The sequence below is a fragment of the Eschrichtius robustus genome, chromosome X (genome assembly GCF_028021215.1).
Source record: "Eschrichtius robustus isolate mEscRob2 chromosome X, mEscRob2.pri, whole genome shotgun sequence".
NCBI classification, from domain to species: domain Eukaryota; kingdom Metazoa; phylum Chordata; class Mammalia; order Artiodactyla; family Eschrichtiidae; genus Eschrichtius; species Eschrichtius robustus.
This window is the reverse complement of record NC_090845.1, coordinates 122098641-122117883: the sequence shown is the minus strand read 5'-3', so window position 1 is coordinate 122117883 and position 19243 is coordinate 122098641. Positions and strand designations below refer to the sequence as shown.

Here is a 19243-nt window from a genome sequence, read left to right as displayed (position 1 = left end):
ACATGGAGATTTGGGGAGACTGGCATGCTTGGAGAAAGCACGGAAGCTCAGTGCCCTTTCCAAACACCTTGCCTTATGCATCTTTTCCACCTGGCTCTTCCTGAGTTATATCCTTTTATAATAAAGAGATGATCTAGTAAGTAAAACGTTTCTGTGAGTTCTGTGAGCCACTCAAGCAAATTAATAGAACCCAAGGAGGGGATCATGGAAACCTATGATATATAGGCAGTAGATCAGAAGTACAGGTAACAATCTGGACTTGGGATTGGCATCTGAGGAGGGAGGGCAGACCTGTAGGACTGAACCTTTAATCTCTGGAATCTGACACCATCTCCAGGTAGATAGTGTCAGAATTGAGCTGAACTGTAGGACACCCAGCTTGTGTCCCACAGCCTGGTGGTGTGGGAACCCTCCCCTGATCACCACCCCCCCTCAACACACACACACACACACACACACACACACACACACACGAAATGGGTCCAGACCTTTACATACCAGTTGCTATTTTGATTAACATAACAAACCACCCTAAAACTTAGGAGCTCTAAATAATCCTCATTCTATTTTCTATCACGAGTCTATGGGTTTATTGAGCTCAGTGGTGAAGTTCTGTTGGCCTGAATTTCTCATGCAGTTGCAGTCACACGATGGCTGGGGTTGGAGTCATCTGGAGGTTTGACTGGGACCCTGATATAACTGGACTGCTCTGTCTTTCCATATGGTCTCAGGGCCTCTCCCCTCCACATGACCTCTCCACATGGTCTCTGCAGAAAGGTAGCTAGACTTTTTACATGTTGGCTCAGGAGTCACAAAGGTGAGCATTGTAAGAGAAAGGAAGCAGAAACTGCCAGTAAGTCCTAAAGGCTGGATCTGGCCCCTATCTTACACCACTCACAAAAATTAACTGGAAATGGGTTAAAGACTTAAATGTAAGACCTGAAACCATAAAACCCCCAGAAGAAAACATAGGGACAAAGCTTTTTGACATTGGTCTTTGTAATTATTTTATTGATATAACACCAAAAACACAAGCAACAAAAGCAAAACTCACCATGTGGGACTATATCAAACTAAAAGCCACTGCCCAGCAAAAGAAACAATCAACAAAATGAAAAGGCAACCTACAGAATGGGAGAAAATATTTGCAAACCATCTACCTGATAAGGGGATAATATCCAAAAATATATAAGGAACTCATAAAACTCAACAGCAATAAAACAAATAATCAGATTTAAAAATGGGGAAATAATCTGAATAGACATTTTTCCAAAGAAGGTATACAAATGGCCAACAGGTACATGAAAAGGTGCTCAATATCACTAATCATCAGGGAAATGCAAACCAAAACCACAATGACATATCATCTCAAACCTATCAGAATGGCTACTATAAAAAAGACAAGTCATAACAAATGCTGGCAAGGATGTGGAGAAAAGGGAACCCTTGTACACTATTGGTGAAATGTAAATTAGTACAACCACTCTGGAAAACAGTGTGGAGGTTCCTCAAAAAATTAAAACTAGAAATACCATATGACCCAGCAATCACGCTGGGTATATATCTGAAGGAAATGAAATTACTATCTCAAAGAGGTATCTGTACCCCCATATTCACTGCAGCATTATTTACAATAGCTAACACATAGAAACAACTTAAATGTCCGTTGACAGATGAATGGATAAAGAAACTGTAGTGTGTGTATGTATGTGTGTGTGTGTTCATATACACACACAGTGGAATATTATTCAGCAATAAAAAGAAGGAAACCCTGCCATTTGTGACAACATGATGGACCTTGAGGGTGTTACGCTAAGTGAAGTAAGTCAGACAGAGAAAGACAAATACTGTATGATCTCACTTATATGTGGAATCTAAAAAGAGGGTAGATTGACAGTTTCCAGAGGTGCAGGGAGGAAGAATGGGCAAAGGTGGTCAGAGGGTACAAACTTCCAGTTATAAGATGAATAATTTCTGGGGATCTAATGTATAGCATGGTGACTAGAGCTAACAAGACTGCATTGTATACTTGAAAGCTGCTAAGAGATTAAATCTTAAAAGTCCTCACCACACACACAAAAAACGTAACTATGTGAGATGATGGCTGTGCTAACTAACCTTATTTTGTGGTAATCATTTCACAATATATGCATATATTAAATCATCACGTTGTACACCTTAAACTTACACAATGTTATATGTCAATTACACACCAATAAAGTTGGAAAAAATAAATGTTGAATACTGAATAAAAAAAAAAAAAAAGACTGGATCTGGAACTGACACAGTATCCCTTCCACAGCATTCTACTGGTTAGCACCAGCCAGAGGCCAATGTGGCAGGGATTGCACAAGGGCACAAATACCAGATAGTGTGGTTCCTTGAGGGCCACCATCAGAATCGAGCTACCATAGAGAGCCAAAAAATACACCACTTACTTCATGATTATTAAAATCCTAATCTTGGGTTTTGTTTTTTATGTCTATATATTGCAATCCAGTGGGCAAACCTGAGTTAGACTATCACACTCACTCAACCAGCAACTAAATTTTCCAAAGAATAAATATAACCATAATTCACAGCTGCTGAGTTAACAGGTTCTATCCCCATTCTAGGCCAAAGAAAGTTCTAAAATAAATTCCTGAAAATTCATTCTCACACATCTTTCAGGACTCCATGTGAGCGTCCACATGTGCTTCAAAAATCAATTTTGAAGTTGTATGAGGGAATTCCCTGGCAGTCCAGTGGTTGGGACTCCGTGCTTTCACTGCAGGGGACCTGGGTTCGATCCCTGGTCGGGGAACTAAGATCCCAAAGCCAAGTGGCGTGGCCAAAAATAAAATAAAATAAAAATTATAAAAAGAAAAATAAAGTTGCTTGATGATCAAAGTGGAATTGACAATGAACCATGATGGAATGATAAGAAAGATATTTTGAAATAAACTTCTGGAAGTTCATCCAAACGTTAAACCTATCTGATAAAAGATAAGAAGCAAAAGACCCAGTGTGAATCAACTTGGTTAAAATTAAAACACAATTTCACCATATTATATGATGCAATCATTGAGGGCTGGTCAGAAGAGATAAGGACTGGCAGGTGGGGTTGGGCAGATTTCACAGGTCAAGTCAGGCAAGATGTGAGGTACTGAGAGGTTAGCTAACTAGGCAGGGGTGAACTCATTATGTTCCACCTATGGTGATTTTTTTTTCCATTCTCTAAATGTACTAACTTCTGAGCTGACTCAGAACTCTTTCTGCTATGATCTGAATGTTTGTGTCCCCCCCCAAAATCCATATGTTGAAATCCTACTGCCCAATATGACGGTATTTGGAAGTGAGACCTTTGGGAGATAATTAGGTCATGAGGGTAGAGCCCTCATGAATGGGATTAGTGCCCTTATAAGAAGAGACCCCAGGGAGCCCTAGTACCTTCCATCATGTGAGAATACAAGAAGTCTGTGACCTGGAAGAGGGCCCTTACACAATCATGCTGGCCCTCTAATTTTGGACTTCCAGCATCCAGAATTTTAAGAAATAAATTTTTTTTTCTTTATAAGCCACCCAGTCTGTGGTATTTAGTTATAGCAGCCCAAATGGACAAAGACACTTTCCCCAGTGATTCCCTTTGTCTTTATTGCTATCCCCTTGCCCCATCCAGTGACTCAGCTTAATGCCACTGAATTTGAAAACAAATTTGACAAACTCCTAGCAATCACAGTGACATACCATTTTGCACTCACTAATTTGGCCAAAATTGAAAGTTCTGTAAAATTCAAATGATAGCAAGAATTTGAACCAATGGAAACCCTCACACACTCTGGTGGGACTATAAGTTGATACAACCACTTTGGGGAAGAATATTAGATTATCATGTAAAAGTTGAACATTTGCATTCCCTGTAATGCAGCCACTCTCTTCCAGGTATATTCCCTAAAGAAACTCTTATACACATGCACCAAGAGGCAGGTACATGGACATTTATAGCAGCATTTGATATAATAGTGGAAAGCTAAAAACAAGTGAAGTGTCCAGTAACAGGAGAAGGGATGACAACATTCCGGTATATTCATATAATAGAGTCCTATACATCAGGGAAAAAAAAGAACTGTTAAGTACGCACATCAACATGAATGGAAGTCACAAGCAATTTTGAGTGAATAAATCACAGAAGAAATGTAAAATATCTTTCCATTTTTATATACTTAAAAATTAAGCAAAACTGGACCTCCCTGGTGGCACAATGGTTAAGACTCCGCGCTCCCAATGCAGGGGGCCCAGGTTCGATCCCTGGTCAGGGAACTAGATCCCACATGCATGCCGTAACTAAGAGTTCGCATGCCACCAACTAAGGAGCCTTCCGGCCGCAACTAAGGAGAACGCCTGTCGCAACTAAGACCCAGCACAACCAAATAAATTTTTTTAAAAAATTAAGCAAAACTAAGGACACATACTTCTGGGATAAAACATTAATGAAAATCAAAGGAATAAAAAAAGTCAGGATCTAAGGGCAGCGAGGCAGGAGTATAGGGACACACTGGGAAACTCAATGGCACTGATGGTGTTCTTAAGTTAATGGGTTCATGAGTACTCATGTTATTATTTTGCTTCATGATTTATATATATATATATGTATACATATATATATGTGTACGTATATATATAACCTAGATTCCTTTGATGTAATTTCCTAATGAAACTTTTTATATTTCCTGTTTATATTCCCGGTTTATTTTCAAAACATCCTGGCTCTCCCACAAACTGGCTTTGGGAACTTGGGCGCGCTACTTAGCCATTCTGAGCCTCAGCAGGCTCACCTGTAAGATGAAGATAATGCAACGACAATGCCTACCAAGCTGGCCACCAGGAGGATGGCTGTAGGAGTTCCTTGCCTGGTACCTGGTAGTGCTAATAAGTGCCAGCTCCTCTGAGGAACACTGCTTTCAGAGGAGCAAATCCTCCAGCCTGAACCGGTTGTGAAGATTTAGTGAAAGGAGTCAGTCTTCCTTGATATGGAACTCATATTTTCTCCAGGTGTCCTTCCCACTTCTCCCTCACCCCTGGAGGGAAAAATATCTCTGATCATTAACGCTCTTTTCAAATGAAACTTGGGTCTTTAATCTCCAAAGCATTTGTGTTCCTTGCCCACAGGATGGCAGAACAGGCAAAGAACAGTGAAATGGATACTGATCTGTCAAGATCTCCTTTGGAGGATGCTCAAGACATAGAAAGTAATGAATTACCAGTTCATTAATGTCGGTCACTGAATAAAGTGAGACCCGACAGGCAGTTGAGATCAAAACGGCTTCTTGCCTTTATGTGGCAGTAACTAGAGCACATGAACAGGCATATGAGATTTCAAAACCAACAAGACATAATTTCTAGTCCTACAGATGCTTCCTCCTCCGAGTTCTCACCTGAGGTCCCATGCATATTTACGTAGGTGTTTGTGAAGGCATTTGAAGGCACACATGTGGACACGTGTCGTGAGTGTGTGCAGGTGAGAACACAAATGCATTCGCACTGGCGGAGAAGTCTTGCGGGTAAGCACAGGGGCATAAAGAGGGAAAGCTGATAACAGCCTTCTCACCAGAAACGTTCAGGCCTGCAATGACGCGGTGTGCTGCTAAATGCTGGGAGGAGGGGACTTCCCTGGTGGTCCAGTGGGTAAGACTCCTTGCTTCCAATGCAGGGGGCCCGGGCTTGACCCCTGGTCGGGGAACTAGATCCCATATGCATGCCGCAACTAGGAGTCCGCATGCTGCAGCTAAGAGCCCGCATGCAGCAGCGAAGATCCCACGTGCCACAACTAAGACCCGGAACAGCCTAAATAAATAAATAAATATTTTTTAAAATGCTGGGAGGGGGAAATTTGAAATTCCAGTCAATGCTGGCCTCAGCCTCATCACACCTTAGCAGCAGGTCCTGTGCCACAGAGGTGTGGCTGGGGGCTGCTGTCCTGAGACCAAGCATGTTGGGCCTGCCTTTGACCCACTGATCTTAATTAATGGCTCAGGAACCCCCTGTGGTATTATCCTATTGTTTACACACATGCCACACCAATTCATATTAGCTAGAACTCTTGTGGTTGCAAATGACATAAGCCCAATTCCAATCGGCAAAACAAAAGAGGGAATACAGTTGATGCTTGAACAACGTGGGGTTAGGGGCAGCGATTCTCGATTCTCCCTGCAGTTGAAAACTTTACCGTTGACCCTCCATATCCACAGCTCCACATCCTGGGATTTATTGAAAAAAAAATCCACATGTAAGTAGACCCACACAGTTCAAGCCTATGTTGTTCAAGGGTCAAGTGTATATGGATGCATATAATCAAACCACCAAAAAGGCAGGGATGCAGATGGCCTAGGGAACAACTGGAATTGTGACTCTCCTTGGAAAACACTCTCCATCTTTCGTCTTTATGTTTCTCTTTATGTCAGTTTTATTCTTTCCAGTTAGCTTAGTCCTATCAACAGGAGCCATGGTACAGGCAACTTTGAATTCATATCCAGTGGTGGTAAAGGAACTTCTTAGCCCAAATTGTTTGAAAAAACTTGGTGAAGACCTCTGGTTCACCTGTCCTGAGTCACATGGCCAACTATAAACCAAGCACTATGGCCAGAGATAGAAAACGACTACTGGTCTAGCCTAAGCCACATGCCCACCCTTGTGGCCAATGGGGAGCGATTCTATGCTTGCTACCCCTTTTCAGGACCAGGCTGAGGTGGGGTGAAGTGGTTTTCCAAAATAATGGATTTCCCGTTCCAAGCAGATAAAACAACTCATCATGCTCGTGAGAAAAAAGAATGGGTGCAAAGTTCTACGTACAACCATAAGATGGACTCTATTGACATCCATAAGATGGACTCTATTGATTATTTTGTTCACATCTTCTATCTATCTATCTCCTTAATAATTCTGTGTCCATTTGATTTGTCTTGTACTGAGAGTAGTGTATTAAAGTCTCCTTTATTACTATGCCTCTATCTATGTTTCCTTGTATCTCCTCTACTTTTTGTTCCGTAGGTAGATGCTAGATTTGATTGGCAGCCATTCACTTTCCTTTCTTGGGCTCTTCTGCTGCCCTTTCTGGCCCCCATCCTCAAATTTCCTCCAGTCCCTGCTTTCTGCTTTTAATGTCACAGGTATTATCTGCTGGTCTGCTTTGCTCACTCTCTAAAGATGGACACTACATCCAATAGTAATGGTAAGCCAATAGTAATAGCTAACAATTCTTGATCACTTAGGTGCTAGGTACTGTGCTAAGTGCATTATCTAATGTAATCCTCACTGTAACCCGAGTTCAGAAACTTCTATTATTATTCCCCTTTTACAGATGATGAACCTAAAGCACAGAAACATTAATTTGCCCAAGGGTCACCACGTTGGTAAATGGTAGAGCCAGGATTTTAACCCAGTCTGGCTCCAGACTATGCTCTGTAATGTATGTAAACACACAGAAAAGGAACTCAAAGGACACACACCAGAACTCAGGCCATTACCTGAGGAGAGCAGAATGGGATGGAGGAGGGGAAGTGGTCAATGGGGTCTGTCATGCTTTGCCCTGTAAATGTTTACATTTGACTCTCTTACAAGGAAATCATTCAGGTATTAGTTGTGTGATTTTTTTTTCTATTTTTTTATTGTGGTAAAATATACATAACCTAAAATTTACCATTTTAACCCTTTTTGAGTGTATAAGTCAGTGGCATTAAATGCATTCACGCTGGCATTAAATACACTCACAGCTTATCACAGAACCATCCATCTCCAGAACTTTTCTATCATCCCAAACTGAAACTCGGTACCTATTAAACAATAACTTCACATTCTCCCTTCTGCCCAGGCCCTGGTAACCATCATTCTACTTTCTATCTCCATGAATTTGACTATTCTAGGTACCTCATGTAAGTGTAATCATACATTATTTGGCCTTTTGTGACGGGCTTATTTCTTAGCATAACTGTCTTCAAGGTGCATTCATGTTGTAGCATGTCTCAGAATGTAATTCCTTTTTAAGGGTGAATAATATTCCATTGTATGTATATACTACATTTTGTTTATCTGTTCATCTGTTGATGGGCATGTGGGTTGTTTCCACCTTCTAGCTCTTGTGAATAATGCTGCTATGAACATGAGTAAACATGTAGTTGTGCAATTTTTTAAAATCCTGAAAATCAATACCTACAGAATGATCCCATTTATATTTAGTATGTGGGTGTATGCATCATGCACTTGGTATGTATGTAAATGTGTAGAAAAAGGTCTGAGAGATGCCCATAAAACGTTTGTGTCATTACCTCTAGAATGGGAAAAGAACGGGGTCATGAAGGAAAAGACTCTGTAACTTTTTATTCTGTATATTTCTATATTTTTTTATTTTTTATAATAAAAATAGATTAAAATATTCCTTATGCAATTTTAAAATGCAATTAAAAATAAAGATAAAGGCATCTTGGCAGGCTATAGGTAAGGAATATTTAGAGCAATTTTCAAGGGGTCAGAAGAACTGAAGGGATAAAGGAAAGCTGAAGTACCTCTGTGTGATTTGAAATTTTTATAAGGCGCATATATTATTTTTTTAATTAGAAAAAAATCTAATGGGAAAAATAAATCGAAGGCCCGCGGTGGAACTGCAGTGGTAATTGAGGCCCAGAGGAGGGCAGTAGAAAGCCATGAGGCGGAAACCCCAGAAAAGTTGTTCCTGCCTCTCACCTGGAAAAGGGCCAAGGATTCAAACTTGCCTGAGTGGGAGGTAGGACAAGCTCAGGTACTACCAATTCCAATGGGACCGGTGCTGGCCAGACTCTTGGAGCAAGATAATCAGATAATAGGGGAGAAATCAGAAAAGTGGCGACGGTACAGCTCTAGAGAGGTAAGGGGAGAGAAAGCAGGAAAAGGCATTCTTCACAGAGGATCATCAAACAGGAGCCCAGGAGCAGAGACCTGGGGCAGAAGACCTAGAGACATTTCTAGGAGTCTTGGGTACACAGCCCTGTTTAGAAGCACCGGCTGAGTCCTTGGACCCTGCCCTTCTGGGTTTTAAAGTAGACAAGGATAAGGATGGCCCTGCAGGCTGAAGACTCAGAGTTGGGATTAGGGGGAGGCAAGTGTAGGGTCAGATCCTGTCTTTATTTAAAATGTTTGCTACTTTAGGGCTTCCCTGGTGACGCAGTGGTTAAGAATCCGCCTGCCAATGCAGGTGACACAGGTTCGAGCCCTGGTCCGGGAAGATCCCACATGCTGCAGAGCAACTAAGCCCGTGCGCCACAACTACTGAGCCTACACTCTAGAGCCCACGAGCCACAACTACTGATCCCATGTGCCACAACTACTGAGCCCACACACCGCATCTACTGAAGCCCACGAGCTCTAGAGCCCGTGCTCTGCAACAAGAGAAGCCACTGCAATGAGAAGCCCGCACACCGCAGTGAAGAGTAGCCCCTGCTCGCCGCAACTAGAGAAAGCCTGCACGCAGCAACGAAGACCCAACACAGCCAAAAATAATAAATAAATTTAAAAATTATATTTGCTATTTTGTACATCATGGACATTTTGTGCATTCATTTTGATTTTTAAAATATTACATGAAAATATTATTTATCTTGATTACTGAGTGTTTGGGCACCCCTTAAATTTTGTGACAGAGGCAAGTGCCTCTCTGAGCCTCAGCATAGTTCTGGCAAAAAGAAACACAATAGGGCTTCCCTGGTGGCACAGTGGTTGAGAATCTGCCTGCCAATGCAGGAGACACGGGTTCGAGCCCTGGTCTGGGAAGATCCCACATGCCGCGGAGCAGCTAAGCCCGTGTGCCACAATTACTGAGCCTGCGCGTCTGGAGCCTGTGCTCCGCAACAAGAGAGGCCACGATAGCGAGAGGCCCGCGCACCGCGATGAAGAGTGGCCCCCGCTTGCCGCAACTAGAGAAAGCCCTCGCACAGAAACGAAGACCCAACACAAGCCATAAATAAATAAACAAATAAATAAAAATTTAAAAAAAAAGAAACACAATAACAACAAATCTGAAGCAACAAATGGGATTTTAAAGTACATCTATTATGCACAATTTTGATCAAAATTGTACCCCAGAATTTCTGAGTAAAATGAATTTCTAACATGCTAGGCATGTGAGCTTACAAATAAAAGAAAATCATATAAATCTATGTTAAAGCAAAAAAAAAAGTACAGTATAGCTTTTGTATCCATTGTGAATATGAAGTTAATGATAAATTAATTTGGAAGCTATTTCTGAAATTATCAGCTCTAACATATTTTTTATCATTTATCCATCACTAGGGAAAAAACTGATTTTAAAAAGGGTTGACAGGGGACTTCCCTGGTGGTGCAGTGGTTAAGAATCTGCCTGCCGGTGCAGGAAACACGGGTTCGAGCCCTGGTCCAGAAAGATCCCACATGCCGCAGAGTAACTAAACCCGCGCCACAACTACTGAGCCTGTGCTCTAGAGCCCATGAGCCACAACTATTGAGCCCGCGTGCCACAACTGCTGAAGCCCATGTGCCTAGAGCCCATGTTCTGCAACAATAGAAGCCTCCGCAATGAGAAGCCCTCGCACTGCAACAAAGAGCAGCCCCCGCTCGCCGTAACTAGAGAAAGCCCGTGCGTAGCGACAAAGACCCAACATAGCCAAAAATTAATTAACTAATTATTTTTAAAAAAGGGTTGACCGATATTCTTTTACTTTATAAGCACCAAATTAAGATTATTTGATTCAAAAAGCAATAAAGTAACTTTTTTTTAGTTTTTTTCCCTAGCTTTATTGAGATACAATTGACATATAACATTGTGTAAAAATGGCATTTTCTGATCTTTATACAGTTAAAAGGTATTTGAAGAGCAGGATTATTTAGAGCTTCAGGGTAAAAGTGAATTTTATTTTCCAAAGAATATTTAGTTTTGTTCTATTCCAATGGTCCCAAAAGGATGATTTCGAAGGCTGCTACCCTTACGGGCTTACCCTTTCATCTTTTTTCTATTCATTTTAAATATGAGGAAACAGACTTAAAGAAAGGCCCTTAGCACACAACCCTTTTATAAGGGTTACCCCGCTTACCCACTCCAGCTTTGTCTCCAGCTAGCCCTTCCCCATAGTCTTCATTTTGGCCACATGGAAATGAAGTTCCCTCAACCACGCTTCACACGTATTGAAGCCTGTGCAACGCAATGTTCTTTTCCTTCCTATTTGGGTTCAAGGAATTCCTACCCACATTTAAAAACAAATGAATTAAAAACCCCACCTCAGCTCAAGGGTCATCTCCAGGAGTCCCCACTTTGAATAGATACTCCTTTTGTGTGCTCTTGTGGCACTGTACCCTGCGACATCACAGCCTGCGAGACATTACACAACTTAGTGATTGGTTATTTACGTGTCTCTCTCTCCCATTAGATTTCAAACTCCTTGAAGGCAGGGACTGTGTCTATTTGAATGCTCGTGCTTAACGCAAAGCACATAGGGGAAAGGGAAAGTCACACAGACACCCAACACATTTTCGTTGAAGGAATTAATCATCCTTGCTACCTCTCTCCCCTTCACGCCCCATGGCCTACCCTTCATCAAGTCCTACCCACCATCAAAATATTCCTCAAATTCGTCAATTTTTCTCCATCTTTACCACTACTACTCTGCTTCAAGCCACCATCCTCTATCACCTGGACCTATGTAACAGCCTTCTAATTGTCTTACCTACTTTCTTCCACTCATGCCCCGCCAATCTATTCCCCATACAACAGCCAGAGTGGTTTTTCTAAAATGCAGATCTTATCAGGTTATTCTCTAGCCAGAAAGTCTTCAGTGGTACCCCGTTATTCGTAGAATAAAATCCAACTTTATGCACTTAGTTTGACCTACAAGGCCCAAACTTCTTTAGTCTCAGCTCTTACCTTCTTTGGTATCTCTAACTTGCTGCTCTCCCTTTCACCACAGGGCATTTGCACATGTGTCTCCTCCACCTAGGACATTCTTCTCTTTCTTCTTCTCATAATTCACTGTTATTCATCTTTCAGAACTCAGCCCCAGTATTGCTTCCTCAGGAAAACTTCCTCTGACCCTCCTGATGAAATCAAACCTGTTATTCGCGGCTCTCCTAGCACCTTTATAATATCTATCACTGCTTATTTTCGTTTAATGTCTTTCCCCCACCCCATTAGTCTCTCCCACTGAAACCCCAATGGCACATAAGAAGCCCTCAATAAATATTTCAGAATGACTTACTGGTGATGCAACACAAAACTGAAAGAGCCAGTCCATTTGGGGAAATGCACTGTGTTTTCGCCATTGCCACAGAACCCTGTAACCATGCAGGCCTCTCCAGGGAAATTTCCTGCAGATAGGCTGCCCTTGTTCATATGTGATGCTGAAACTAGGGCAGGCAGAGGACAGGCTGAACAAAGGGAGACCGGAGCATCTACTAAGCAAAGGTTTCGTTGTTCCCTTGCTTTAAGGGCCTAGGCTTCAGAGCTCTGAGATGAGTCAGCTGCTTGAACAGTATGTACTGGTCCATTGATTATAGAGCCACTTAATATGATTGTTAGGGAAAATTCTTCAAAAAATTGAATGCTGTTATGTAGCATCCCTGATTAACATTTACTTCCCAAGTAGTATTCATCATGATGATTAATTTTTTAACTTAATAAACACATCAACTGCCATAGAAACAGCTTTATCATTAAAGGGAAACATTTTTCTCTTAAGCCAGAAAAAGGGCAAAATGCCCAAGCACGTCACATCAGATAGTTTCTTCAGTCCTTCCATTCTGCACAGCATCTATTCCAAAACCTTCCCTACTGTCCTCAAACATCTAACCCCCGACAAAGGATGACTCCCCCTCTTCATTCACTAGGAAAACAGAAGCATTCAGATAGAAATTCTTCAAATCCCTCCCCCTAAGCCTTTTATTCCCATCCCCATGCCCATCCTGCATGGCTCTGTATCCCATTCTGACTTTTTGATCTGCACTTGTACCCACTGGGAGGGTAACTATGGCATTCTATATTGCTCCCAAAGAGCCTGGCTCTATCATTTATCCTCACTCTTTTCTGTGGTTTCAATATCTTCCCCCATACTAGTTCTTTCCCATCAGCTTTTAATTGAGAAGTTCTTTTCCTTCTCACAAAATGTCCTCCCCAGGTCCACCATGCCCCTCTAGAAAGCACCCTATTTTTCCCCTTTGCAGTCATACTTGAAAGAATTGTCTACACTAGCTGACTCCACTTCCTCAGCTTCAGTTACTCTTCAACCCATTGAAATCTGGCCTCCGTCTCTACCTTTCCACTGAAACAGTGCTCTTGCCTAAATCACTAGTGACTTTTCTGTTATTAAATCCATTTTAACTTCTTTTCAGTCCTTATCTGTCTCAGATATTTAGCAGTATTTGTCATTGTCACTACTCCCAGTGCCTTGAAAAACTCTCTTACCATCGTTTCTAGGACCTCACACTTTCCTGGTTTTCCTCCCTACCTCTCTGGCACTTCTGGACTTTCTTTGCTAGATCAGGCTCCTTTACTAAATTTCTAAATGTTGGGATTCCTCTGGGTTTGGTCCTGGGCACTTTGCCCTCTCTACCTTCTCTCCTCGGGTTGATCACATCCATTTCTATGGGTTTCAGTTAGCTTCTAGATTGGGTTTCTGACTTAGATACAGGAATTGAATTCAGGCAATTTGTAAACTTGAATGGATAAAAAACATTTTTATTTCCACCAATCTCTAATGAAAATTTAGTATTTCTCCCAATTATGAATGTAAGCAACAAACCACAGTAGTATATAACCTGTGTCTGTGACTTTGTCAGTATTAGAAATCATATCTATTTTCATATATTACAGTTGTTGCAGATACCGCAAAATATTGTTTATGCTTATCATTTCACTGTATAGTAGTTATTAGATCCACTGCCAGATCTCTTTATTTAATGAATCAATAATTACATATATTACTACATCACAAGTTTTGTATCTGATAACTCTATTTCAGTACAATCCATTTCCTTTGTAACCCTATACATTTCATTTTGTACGTTTAAAAATATTATTCTGAGATGGGCTCCACAGGCTTCCCCAGACTGCCAAAGGCACAAAAAGCATAAAGAAGCCCTGTTCTAGATGCTGATGACTTCCAGCCTAAATCATCTTCTGAACTCTAACTGGTTTCTGGATATGTGTACTTGAATATCTCATGAGAACCTTAAGTTCAACATGACCCAGATTGAACTCATCAACTTCTACTACTCCCATTCTCCTCAAAGCGGCAGCTTCTCCTGTGTCCTCTGTCTCAATGAACAGTACCAATAGCTACTCAGTTGTCCAAGCCAGACTTCTGATCTGTCCTCGACTCTTCCCTTTCCTTCACTCTAACAATCAATCAAGAACCAAATCATGTCTATTCAACTCTTTTATTATTTCTAAAAATTCACCCATTTATCTCATCCTCAATACCTCAGTTTCAGTAACCATCTTTTCTCTTCTCCGTAAGTGGTCTCCCCACAAACAGACGGAGCTCCCCTCTAATCCATTCTCTCCAATCATTGTTAAAATGATCTTTCTCTCCCCAAACACTGTGCTTAGTCTTAATACAGCCCACTTCACACTATCTTGTAATTACTTGAATTCTCTACTTGAATATAAATTCCAGGAGTGCAAGGATTTTTATCTTGCTTATTTTAGGATCTGCAGCATTAAGCATGGTGTCTGGCATATAGGAATACTCTATGTTTGTTGAATAAATGAATGATTGGACTGAGCGTCAGCCTGATGGTTAATAGCAGCTCAATAAAAAGGTTGAGGGACTACTCAAAATCTTAATTTTACTAAGAAAAAAAATCCTAGGGGCTTCCTTGGTGGCGCAGTGGTTGAGAATCTGCCTGCCGATGCAGGGGACACGGGTTCGAGTCCTGGTCTGGGAAGATCCCACATGCCGCGGAGCAACTAGGCCCGTGAGCCACACCTACTGAGCCTGCGTGTCTGGAGCCTGTGCTCCGCAACAAGAGAGGCCGCAACAGTGAGAGGCCCGCGCACCGCGATGAAGAGTGGCCCCCACTTGCCGCAACTAGAGAAAGCCCTCACACAGAAACGAAGACCCAACACAGCCAAAAATAAATAAATAAATAAATAAATAAATAAATAAATAAAAATTTAAAAATCCTAAAAACTTATACCCCAAGACGATTTAACCTCTATAACACAGAAGACTACTACAAGGTTGCAAGGTGCCTCCTTAACATTTAATAAGGAAAAATAGTTCTTCAATATCTAGAGCTATCCCAGTTTCTCTACCTTCTCTAAATACTTCCCTCTGTGCTTAATAATGTCCCAGTCTTCTTGATTCAAATTTGATAGAATATTTGATGTAAAGGAGAAATAAATGATTAAAAATCATTTGATAATATTTGTACATAGAAGCTCATGCCTCCCCATGGTGAGATTATGCTGTCAGCATATGACACAGAATGATAATGTCATAAACCCCTAGAACAAGCTGAACCATATCAAATCCAGTAGTTTCCTTGGTAGAAGAAACATTTAAACAAGGCCCTGGACGTGAATCTTTTTATTTATGTCCTACTTTTACTCATTTGGACAAATACTTGTTTAAATACAAACCAAAGTGATGAACCGTCTACTACAGGTTATGTGCTTAACCTTAAAACTTAGAAATTATGATCTATTATATTATGCATTCAAGCACTTAATTAGGCAAGCTAGCTGTGTTTAAGAAATCTGCTGTTTCTTGGATGTTACTATTAGTAGGTCTTCAAGAATTTCTAGGACAACACCTAAGAGCTTTACTTCTGTGTAAAAATTCCAAGCAACATAGAAGCATAAAGAGTACAGACATGTTGCCCCCTTTCACTCCCCTTCCCCACCCAATCCACCACCCCCCACCGCACCCACCACCAGCCAAACGAGAAAATGCTATGTGAATGAATGTGGCATGGTACCTAAGACACAGTAGGTTTCAAGAAGGGCTTTTTCTTGTCCTATCCCCTTTCCCACCGTACACATTCACATACACATTAACACTCAAGTGCATTCACACATGCAAGACATACACACACACTCAAAAACCTAGGCAATGGGTCAAGCAAGCCATGATGCAGGGGTAACCCAGGTAATTATACTCATTAGCCGGAGATAACTCCCAGATTTGGCTTCTAGACTGTGGCTGGGGACCTGATAGAGGGAAGAAAATAACAGTGGGACACTTATCATGCTTAAAAAAATAATTGATGAAGAGATTTGACTTTGACCTACAGTGGCAAACCACCATCAAAATGGAAGGAAACTTGGTTACCTGACACATTTTCTGGTGATACAATCTCTTTGACAGGAGCCAAGCACCGTGAATCAATGGAGACCAAAACGGACAATTTTAGGAGACATCTACTCATTATCATAATTGGTGTTATGATCATAGCTTTTGTTTATACTTGTTTTTGCTTTCTCCATTGTTACTGTATGAGCGATGATGCCCCCGAAGCAGGAAAGTAAGTTTTACACCTTTGAATTAAGAATGCAAGGTGTGGGTGTGTGTGTGTGTGTGTGTACATGTAGGAGTTTTCGTTGTTGTTATGGTTAGTTAATGTTAACTTTAGACTTCAAAAGAGCTACCAACATCTTGTGGGTGGATACCTTCGCTTAAATGATATCAGCTCAAATTATTTCAAGTACATTATCAACTTTAGCCAAAGCTGTCCCTTATTCAGGGTTCAGCTGAGCCCCAGGCTGCTAATTTCATTATAAATTGAGTCTAGGAAAAGAGGGAATAACTATCTGAATAAGGCAGAATGAAAAAGGGGAGAGAGAAGGCATTGGGTCTCTGCATTCCAAAGACAATAAAACATTTGGATAATCTACCATTTTAAGATATAATAACATGAAAAATTATTAACTGTGTTCAGTGATCTCAGTCCCTGGCTTTCATATAGGAGGATCAGGCTGGCCCTGATATACTAGTTCCCTAAAAATTTCCCAATCCAAGGACTGATGACTGAAATATACCAGTGCTCCATTCCTTTTGTTTTAGAGGAATATTGTGAATATAAATATGCATGGAGAGAAAATTTGATGGTGTAAATATGATAGGAAAACAATGAATTTGGTCTAAAGAGTGTTTTTTTTTATACGTGACAAGTTGTGACATTTGTGCCTCAGTTGCATATCAACTTGTGACTTTTTTATAAAAAGTTTAATTTCTGGAATAAATAAAATTCTCTCTCTCCCTCTCAACAGTAGATTTGAAACAATTTTGTGTCATTCCATATGTAGACTATATGGTTATGAACTGTGGTTGAAACAGTAAAATTAAGAAAAAGGAAAAGCATTCAACATATGTTCATATCTGTAACCTGAGTCATGGCTTTCACCACGCTCCTATTCTTACTGTGTTCAATTTTCCTGCTAGAGCCAAAAAAAGACCAGAAGTCTAAAATGACACAATAGCCTGTGTTTTCTGGTGATAGCAATAGTACTCTTTTGATTTAAATTGTCATACTCCAAATTTTCTATATTTTCAGGGTCAAGAAAGAAGGTGTAATGGTCAAGTCATCCAGGTCATCCAAAATATCATTCAGTGACTCCAAGACAGTTAGTCTGTGCAGTCCAGAAAAACAATCCACGCTATCCGGTATAGACAAGCTATCAGGGCTCTCAAGTCCAGGAAAGGCATCCATACCATCCAGCACAGAAAAGTTAATCAGGCCTTTGAGTCAAGAAAAGTCACGTAAGCCATCAAGTCCCAAAAAAGTATTCAGATCATCCCACCAGGAAAAGTCACATAGAAACGCAGTCTAGAATAGGCACGTAAGCAGGCTCATGCCCATAAGCTAGTCAATCAAGTCAGTTCATCCTATCCCAGTAAGGCCAACAGGCCACCTTGGCTAGCCAGTCTACAATACCTGGTCAGGCCAACCAAAACTCCTTGCCCGCCCTATCCACAAAGTCAAAGCTTGCCCAAGCCATCCAGGTTACAGAAACTGACCAAACGCCACACACATCCTATTCTAAAGAGGTCAGTTAGTGCAGGTAGGACAGACATATTATCTAGGCCTCAACCAGTCAAGTCTTGTCTATGCTACAAGGAAAAATGCCTTGTTTGCAGAGCTGCTTCTGAGTTTTTCGCCAATAATATTTCAGAGGCGAAGAAGAAGAATACTCAAAACCCACCTTTTCCACGCGAACTGAAGCCTTTTTCCAAGTCCTTTCATAAGATAGATTCCAGACACAATGCACTCTGTGGCAATGCGAGTGACAGTGATATGATGACATACTACGGTGATGGTGACAGTGACAAGGAGATAACCATTATCTGCAACATAAAACGCAAGGAAGTCATCTATAAAACCACCCATGAAATAATGAAGGGCTCAATAAAAATTAAAACCACGCATGAAGAAGCAAACTTATACCAACTGTTTTATGCTCACCATCCTTTAAGACCCTGATAGAGGGAAAATCCACTTGGGATCACTACTGAGGTTAGACCTATCCATCTTGGAGACAATTTACTTGAAAAATAGTAATTAAATGCATGACATAACGAATGATCTTATTGTAATTATTATTGCATTTTAGAGGCATAAAGCTCTTTTGAGGTATCTTATTTAGATCTGGTCACTTGGATGGGAACCATAAACACACACACATAAATATAGAAAGGAATTGCAAGATGGGTACCCTGGACTCCTCTTTCCCTTGGATTAGCCCTCAATTGAAGTCTCAACCCAATTAACCTTATTTTTTTCATGTTTACATACAGTCCTCACAGTTTAAGTCTGTCTTTCTGTAGTGCCCAGTGCTTGGTGGAAATGGCTCTGTGTACTTGCTTCTGGCTGCGTTGGGCAAACTCCTGACAGCCATTTCTAATACCACTGCCTCCTGTGACTGCTACCAAAGTAAGGGTCCAGCCTCCAGCACCCACACCTGGAGTGCCATGACGTTAGTCTAAGTGTTCTAGTCTTCATAACTCTCAACAAGGCTTTCCATTCTTTTTGTTATCCTTCAAAATGATAAAGAAAAGAGTTTGCCCTGTTGTGCATTCTCAAAATGTCCCAGTTGGAGGTCTGATATCTATCCATTTTCTTCACATGGTACCTTCCCACTCTGAATCGGCATGGGTGGGAGGCCAGGGAAGAACCTTGGAGTTATATTCTCTAACTTCCCCACTGATGAGAGGTTATCCTTTCCTTCTTCCAAGGGCATGGTTGAGAAAAGCAGACAAAGTCCTGGAGTCCC

The 19243-nt window shown here is 41.1% G+C and overlaps 1 protein-coding gene across 1 annotated transcript; it reads left to right on the top strand.

Moving 5' to 3' along the window:
* Positions 1-8785: 8785 nt before the first annotated feature.
* Positions 8786-18453, top strand: CXHXorf66 (chromosome X CXorf66 homolog). Its single transcript, XM_068532699.1, is given in 5 exon segments — positions 8786-8875; positions 15512-15638; positions 16341-16497; positions 17527-17789; positions 17792-18453. Coding segments are annotated over 5 exon segments (1299 nt in total).
* The last annotated feature ends 790 nt before the right edge of the window (positions 18454-19243 follow it).